The following is a 7,851-nucleotide window of genomic DNA, read 5'->3' as shown; positions in this document are numbered from 1 at the left end:
ATGTAAAACCTGTTAGCAAGGGTAGAAACAGCATTATTTTGTTTACATCTGCCATTACACAAAATGATGCCTCTTTTATGACGCTGCACAAAAGAAATAATAGCGCACCCTCTTTACAAGCCAAAAACTCAGTATTCCCTGTCTGCACATCAACACTGAATTTCTGAAATCTTCACCCTGGATGAGGTTTTACAAAAGGTCATTTTTCAGAGACCTTAAAAGACAATTTCCATGTGGACAAAGACCAAAACACAAAGAAAGAGCTTCATTTTCTAATATATCCATGCCATGCGTGTGTGGACTACACCTAGTTTTCATTCCTAAAAAGAGGCAAATATGGTCTGATTCTACTTTTTCAGTTAAATTAACTCATAATAGTGTCTTGAAACCTACCTTTGTTACAGAGTTTACAGAATGAATGTTCATCTAACAAATCTGCTACATCTGAATCCACGCCACAGTAATCTGACTGAAAATCAAGGATCTACAGCGACGCCAAGTAAATGCGGTCTTCAATACTCAGTTGAAGTGAATATTAGGCCAACAGAAGAACATTTAATCAATTAGTTTCTAGCTCTGACTGTAAAGATTTTTGATTTTGACTCAGACAAAATGACATGGATATGGAATCGGCCAAGCAGGGCTTCCAGTGGTAACATGGGTGGGAGAACAGGCCAGTCTTTGTTAAAAAGCTTTAGTATCAGAGAGGAGAGAGAAGCCATTGTGCTTTTAGAAAAGCCTCCTTATGGTTCATGTCCTCAGATTGTAATGGATCCTCAGCCCCGGTTTAACAAATGCAACTCACTCCAGCCGACAGTATATGCATTTCAATGGGCCTGCTTACTGGAAATGAGCTGCCTTGTTGTCATCAGCTTATCAAGTATAGGATAAACTACCTCCAATTCATCCCATGAATCCAGAGCAAGACAGGACAAAAGTGTGAGTCAAAGTGACTCCCAATTTCAATGAAAAGCCTCTGTTTACGATGGCCATGTGAGGAATATACAACTGGACTGTGTGAATGGCGAAGCAGTTCACATAATGAGCAGTTTAAACTAACTGCCGCCCTTCGAACCGAGGATTAAAATGTCACCGATCATTACAGGCCAAGGTTAAATTAAAATAACCACGATACAAAAAAAACTGTAGTTTTTCCCTTTTTTTAATCTCACAAAAATGAATGCTTCTGTTCCTGAAAAGAGAGACAGAGTAATCTAGAAAACACTGAATGCACAGTTCTCACTTTACAGATGTTTTTTTAGTTTTCTTTTTTTTTTTTTTTTTTGAACAGTTCATTTTAGGCACTTGGAATCATAACAACATTCCCTTTCTGAACAGCAAATACATCTTTGGTCCAGTATGTAATTAAAAAAATTAAAGCCAGAGTATGAAAATAATACCAGCTTCAATGTTGGTTTCCTCAAAAATGTATTTTGACATATATAAAGCTTCATAAAGACTTTAATACATAACAATATTTCATCGCTACATCTCAGAAATGACCAGCAATCTTACAGATGTTTTGCAAGAAAGTACAAGTGAGAAAAATTAATATGTCGGCTCAATCAGATGTACAGCAGTACAGGATTGTTTTAGTCAAGTCACATTTGGCAAAAACAGGTTTCTTTTTTTGTTTATTTTCAGTCCACTTCCTTTGAAAGATAAAGAGCAACAGTCCCAGTTCAGCTACAGGGCAGCCACGTCTGATATGAATTACTGCACGGCGAAACCTGTGGCGGCTGCACATGTGCAATGTAGTAATTACTGAAGTTAATGTCCTGCACGTACGGAGCTGGCTGGTAGTAACACGTAACATTTGTTACCGTGGGGATGGCGTTCTGCTCAGCCAGCACCTTAAGCGCGAGCATGGAGATGAGGCTGAGCGTCTGGCGCCGCTCGTGGCCCATCAGACACACGGTGCTTTCGTTCACCACTTGGTGAAGAGTCATCAGGCACTCATACCGTTTGTGCTCCATGCCGGCAAAGTGGTTTTGCAGGTAGGCCTCCAGTTTCCTCTGCTGCTCTCCCAAGTCAGAGAAGTCAATGAAGAAGCGTGAGCACATGTAGCGCTGCATCTGCTTCATGTCCGCTTCCGAGGAGGGTGTGAACCCTCGCACCAGTAGGTGGCAGTACTTTAATAAGCCACCCCCTCTGATCTCTTCGGGGCTGCGTGTAGCTATGGTCCTCTGACACAGGTGCTCCATGGCCTCCTTGAAGTCCCCATACACACTCTCCCCGATCACAGTGGGGTGAAAGCTCTCAGACATGGGCGTCTCCGAGCAGCGGTCAAATAAGAGCAGAGAGTCGAGGCAAATCTGGAAGGAGTCCACGCTAAATTCAAACTGCCGCCGTAAAGAGTCCACAAATTTTAGCTCCACATTCTTGCCCGTGTTGTTGGACAGCGAGATGAGGCTCCAGCGATCTGTGTCATTACAGACTTTAACCAGTTTCTGTACGTAGGCCTCTTTGAGGGTCAGTGCCGTGATGCGCTCCTTAGAGACCCCAGCTGGCAAGAAGTCAAACAGGCAGTCCAGCACCACGTCCTTCACCAAGCGGAAGGCCTGATCATCTTTCAGCGACACACCAAAGATCAGGTCCAGGTCCTTATAGCCCAGTCCAGTGTCCTGATGGAGAACATGGCTGGCGGCTGAGCCGTTCAGCCTCACATCTTTAACACACACGCCTCTCTCCTCCAGCCTTGCCCGCACCACCTAAACAGGGACAAGACAGATATGCAGCATGTTATAAATTATATACATAAATTTATACTGGTTTTCTTTTTTTCTTTAAATAGACAAATATCAGAAAAAAATGCCGTTATAATTGCATAAATTATGGAAGCAATGAATCTATAAGACTCTTGAAATGTGTCCAATAAAGCTCCACACAAGCGTATTGGAAATCAGTACTCTGTGAGGCAAGATCAATACTGCTGCTCACAAAAGTCCATTTCATCACCATCAGCCTCTGTCTGAATAAAACCTGAAAAGCCTAAACAAAGAGCAGCAGAGCTGGTGAGTCTCCAGGTCCAACTCCCGCTGGGTCAGATTGTCTTATTTTATCACAAACACGGGGATACCATTTAATCCTGAACTAAGAGAGAGTGAACACAGTGTGCAGGACCAGTGGTGTCCGACAACAAAAAAAACCTTGCTTACAGCTAAACGTCTCAACCCCAGGTCATTAAGGGTCAGCGGCTTTTCCCTTCCTGTGTCCCAGTGACCTGTGAGATGTTTAAACTGTCTCGCCTCAGTGCGGCCACATTGGGAGAGGATGATGTACAGCTGGACAGGGTGTGCCAACATCAATACAAGCATGCACAAAGAGGCCTCATGTCTGAAATAAGACATTAAACACAGATTCAGCTTTGAGACAATCCACCATAAAAACCTATTGTTGTAAAAACATTTGGAGTCGATTAAAGTGTTCAGTGGAAACTTCGATCTGAATGATATGACGAATCAACAGCTAGTCGCAGTTTCCTTTTTTTGCATCTGGCGAGCTATTTGAGAAGTTTTTCATGTTTATTCAGTGTATGCACACATGTGCTGACACATAGCAGGCAGGGACGAAAACAAATACAAGCCTGACAGACTGTACATGTAAGCTGCACCTCTCCACAAACATTTCCCCGAGCAAATAATAACTGCCCACAATTCAAACAGTAAAAAACCTGCAGTTTCAAATGAGTTGCCACACACTCACACACAGTCCTAAATCTCCCTACTGGCAATGACCTGTCAGATTAGCGTCTGTTAACTCTCTCTCCCATGATGATCAGATAACAAGCTGGCTCTATTTATACATACTGGGTCAGGCTATGGACAGACAAACATTTGAAGGCAAGTCAAGCCTTGAAGCAGGAGCGTGTGAAGGAACAAAATCATAATCGCATAACTTGGCAGAGACATCACGGTCATCATTGTTCGGTCATAAAGTGGTGCCAATTGGGTTCAAATTCCAATCACAAGCAATAATATTGTGATGTGTTTGGACTGATATGTTGGCACAGGGTCGGGCCTACATTAACACCTTTCCTCCCTCTGTCCTCTGACCACAGGTTTGCATACATACTTGAATGCAATAAAGCATGGATGTAGATTTTGGGGTGGGATGCAGGAGACACGTCCACCTCAACTTTCATGAACATTTAAACCTCTGAAACCTGAGAAAATCGGTTTGATTTCTCTTGAGGTGATAGGAAAACGGATCATAAGTAACTTAGCAAGAAATGCCCTGCATATTGCAAAAGATTAATAAAGGGTGACAAGACAGTGTTTATAATTCTTATAATTATAATTTTAAAGATTTATTACAGAAAAAGCATTTTTCAAGGTTTTTTTGTTTTTTACTTTCTTTTTTTGGAACTTTATTTCAGGCCATTTCTTGTTAAGGTGGTTAAAGATTAAAGACATTTACACTATAAATTGGTGCAGAAAAAGGCACAACATATTGCATTACATTTAATCAGAATGCAAGAAATGAGGTGTTTTATGCTAAAATTTTTCTGGACAAAAATCCCCTAACCCCCTTGTTCTTTATATGTCCCCTCCAATGTTGTCAAAGCCCCCGCCCGCCTGTCACAGCACAGGTACGCCCCTGCTAACTTTACAAATCATGTCATATCTGTCTCAGTTCTTGAGGAAAAATACATTAATAAATATCTTTTTTAAGGTGCACGCAGTTGTGTGGGGCAGAGTGTCTCACTCATGAGCAGGTAAGCAGTAAAAAACAGATCTTAGATCTTATCTTAGATCTACAGTTACAGCCTGTAACTCCTTGGACTCTGGAGCTTCATGATGCCGCAGTGGATGTTAGTGGCCTGTTTGTTTCTCTAAACCTGCAGCAGGACAAAGGCCCACACTCTCAGTCACACCTCACTTGATTCATAACATCATCAAAACTCATAAAATATACATTTAGGCTAAACAGCTTCATTTTGGAGTTTTGACAACAGGGAATTCACTGTTGATCAGCGCTCAGTCAGCCACTCAATAAATCTATGTGGCAGATGGTAGATTCGAAATAAAATTATATGGGGTTTCCACAAATCCAGGGGAAACAGAGTCCCCATATTTAGGGCTAAAACCTGCATTTAAGCCTCCTGCACGCTCAATGGAGCATTCATCTTTCCACAACCACAAGCATGAAGTTCTGGGCTTCACAGACTTGATGACATCATCTTGAATATGTCAATGTGTAAATAAAATTGGGAGAAAATGATTCTGCAATGCATTACCTGACCTGATGTAGGAATCTGCTACATTATGTCCATTTTGAAATTCTATCATGGCATTTAAGTTGCACTTTAACAGACAGCCAACTATCTCGAGACACTGCAGGAGAAGTGAAATGTGATCCAGCCACAATGTATGAGTGGCTGGAAACGTGGAGGAACCTTGGCACGAGTCGGTTTCATACATTTTAAGTCAGACCAGGAGAGTTGTAACAGCAATATATTCCTCGCTGTGTTTTGATCATTCTTTTCATTATGCTGTCTGTTAAAAAAATGTGTAAGAAATACTTGAATGTCGTCAAGAGTCATAGTTTGCCTGCAGATATTTTCAGAGAATAAACACTGACGGAATACACAGCACTTCCTGGAAAGAATTTAGGAGTCAAAAAATCAAGCTTGCCCAAAAAAGAGGAACCTGAACCAACGAAATGATGATGTAATGTGTCAGGGAAATACAATTTTAGCAAGGAAGGATACAAATTACTGACATTTTACCCTGGGTTTGTCAGTGTTTCTCAAATTGGAGTTTGGAGACCACCAAGGGCCCAGACTGATAAAGTACAGTGTAATTTCAATATTCAACCATTTTAAACCTGAGCATTAAAAAAAAAACATGGAAAGAAGGCAATGAGCAACTAAAGAAGAAATTGCTGAAAAATTAGCAAGAAATTAGTAAAAGTACCAAAAAATGCCTGAAATTAAGTTTTTTCAAAAGGGGAAATAAAAGTAAATTTAAAAAACAACAAGGAAACGGTCTTTAAATTCATTTCTATTTATAAATTATTTCTTGCACTTTATGAAAAAAGTTACCAAGTTGTTCATATCCTTTATTCCCATGTTGAAAGAAATCTTACCAATTTGCTCAGGGTTCAAAGGTTCAATACTTGCATCTGACAGCTGCAAAAGAAGTGATGTTGCTCCAGGTTTCAAAGGGTCAATTGCCCTGGTGTTATCATAGTGAGATAATATCTAAAAGTAACTATTGGATCCACAGGTTTCACCCAGTTTAGGAATAATCAGCTGTAGTAGGCAGTTTCAGTTTTATGTATAGAAATAGCCTATGTGGTTCTAACTCGGCCTGTAAAAAATAAAGGGGATCCCCATGCTCTAGGTTAGTTCTGCAGCTAATAAATAAGTGAATATAGTGGAATACACAAGCACATGTGTGGGTTAATACCTGGACAATCTGGCGTGGCTGCACGGACAGAGTGGGGAAGTTTCCTCGGCCGTGGATGGGGACAGCCTCCCCCAGGATCGAGTCCAAGCGCTGCACCTGATCCCAAGACAAGACACAGAACCGCCGAGTCTGATCCGACGCATCACCGCAAGACATGGCGATGTTAACTTGCAAAAAGAAAAAAAAAGAAAAATAAAAAACGAGCAGAATGTGAATCAGCGTTTCCCTTCAGCCAAGCTCCTCAGTGAGATCGGTATTCCTGTGGATGTCAGCGGGGAGCGCGTCCGGTTAGTGTTGTTGAAGTGAGGAGTTAGAACAAGAAAAAGTTAGTCAGAGGTCTCGGAGGTGAGCGTGAGATGAGCCGTCTCACCCTGTGTGTGCTGCTAAAATCCGGTCAGTCTGCAAAGACCCGATTCATCAGAGGGTTTAAAGCCTCCTCATTAGCATGCGCGCTGTGATTGGCTGCTGCGTTTGGTCATTGATTATGGACGCCCTGTCTGCAGGGAACACCCTTCATGTGACGCACTTGACAGCCTCCTCCCCTCTGCCGTGCTCACCCTGCATGCTGACAGGGTTTTCCCTCAAACCAGCCATCTGATCTAGTGATATTTAATTCTAAAGCTGTAGCAATATTAAAAATGAGCACTAATTAATGTACTATTTGGTCATTTATGTCATAAATATTATCAAAAGTGACCAGAGATCAGATTACAGCTGTGCAAACACAACCTATACTTTTCCTCCTATGATGCATTTCTGTATTTGCGCAGGGAATGTTTGCAGAGTATGCAGGATGTTTTTCCAGCAACGCCCTGCTTGACGATCATACACTGCATGATCATACAGACCTATAGAAAGACAGAGAAGACTGAAAGCACTCCAAAGTAGAGGAAAGGCCTTGCTGGAGGGCACTGCAGCAGCTACAAGTTACTTTGTCCAATCGGGATAATCCAGAAAAGTCAACCTGGTAATTTAACGGTCACAAACCAAGTTTTCTAACCTGTAACTATGTTTTTTTCTTGGTTAGTTGTGATAACTTGAAACAAATCATTTTTGCTACCAGTTGGGCTACAGGCCTACATCTACCAGATGTGACCATGTTGAATAAAAAAGTGTTTGTGTATTTTCCTGTTATAGGCCTGTTTGAATCATTTATAGAGATCTGGACAAATAAAAATAAGCTCAAATAAAATAAGCCCAAGTCAGAAAGTAATTTTGTGTAGTAGATCTTATGTTTTTTTTGCATTTCCCATCTGATTTCTTCTCCAATTAGCATCAACCTAACTTACTTTTCTTTACATTTTTTCCTTTTTCCCTTAAGACTAAATAATATAGCCTACACCATCATAAACAGAGCAAAACTAGGCCATAGGCTATGGTCCTTTTATTTACAGTTCTTGTCAATACTTTCTTTGTCAGGCTGTAGGGAAAGAGTTTA

The 7,851-nt window shown here is 41.2% G+C and overlaps 1 protein-coding gene across 1 annotated transcript; it reads right to left on the bottom strand.

Moving 5' to 3' along the window:
* Positions 1 to 1,146: 1,146 nt before the first annotated feature.
* tent5ba (terminal nucleotidyltransferase 5ba) lies at positions 1,147 to 6,800 on the bottom strand. The gene is made up of 2 exons (XM_042490106.1): positions 6,414 to 6,800; positions 1,147 to 2,711 (listed from the first exon to the last, which is right to left on the bottom strand). Exons 1-2 carry the CDS (start codon positions 6,567 to 6,569, stop codon positions 1,683 to 1,685), a joined length of 1,185 nt encoding a protein of 394 aa, XP_042346040.1. The 5' UTR covers positions 6,570 to 6,800; the 3' UTR covers positions 1,147 to 1,682.
* Between the last annotated feature and the right edge of the window lie 1,051 nt (positions 6,801 to 7,851).

The sequence above is a fragment of the Plectropomus leopardus genome, chromosome 7 (genome assembly GCF_008729295.1).
Source record: "Plectropomus leopardus isolate mb chromosome 7, YSFRI_Pleo_2.0, whole genome shotgun sequence".
Lineage (NCBI taxonomy): Eukaryota > Metazoa > Chordata > Actinopteri > Perciformes > Serranidae > Plectropomus > Plectropomus leopardus.
Note: the sequence above shows the minus strand (reverse complement) of the source record. Positions and strands in the feature narration are given on the sequence as shown.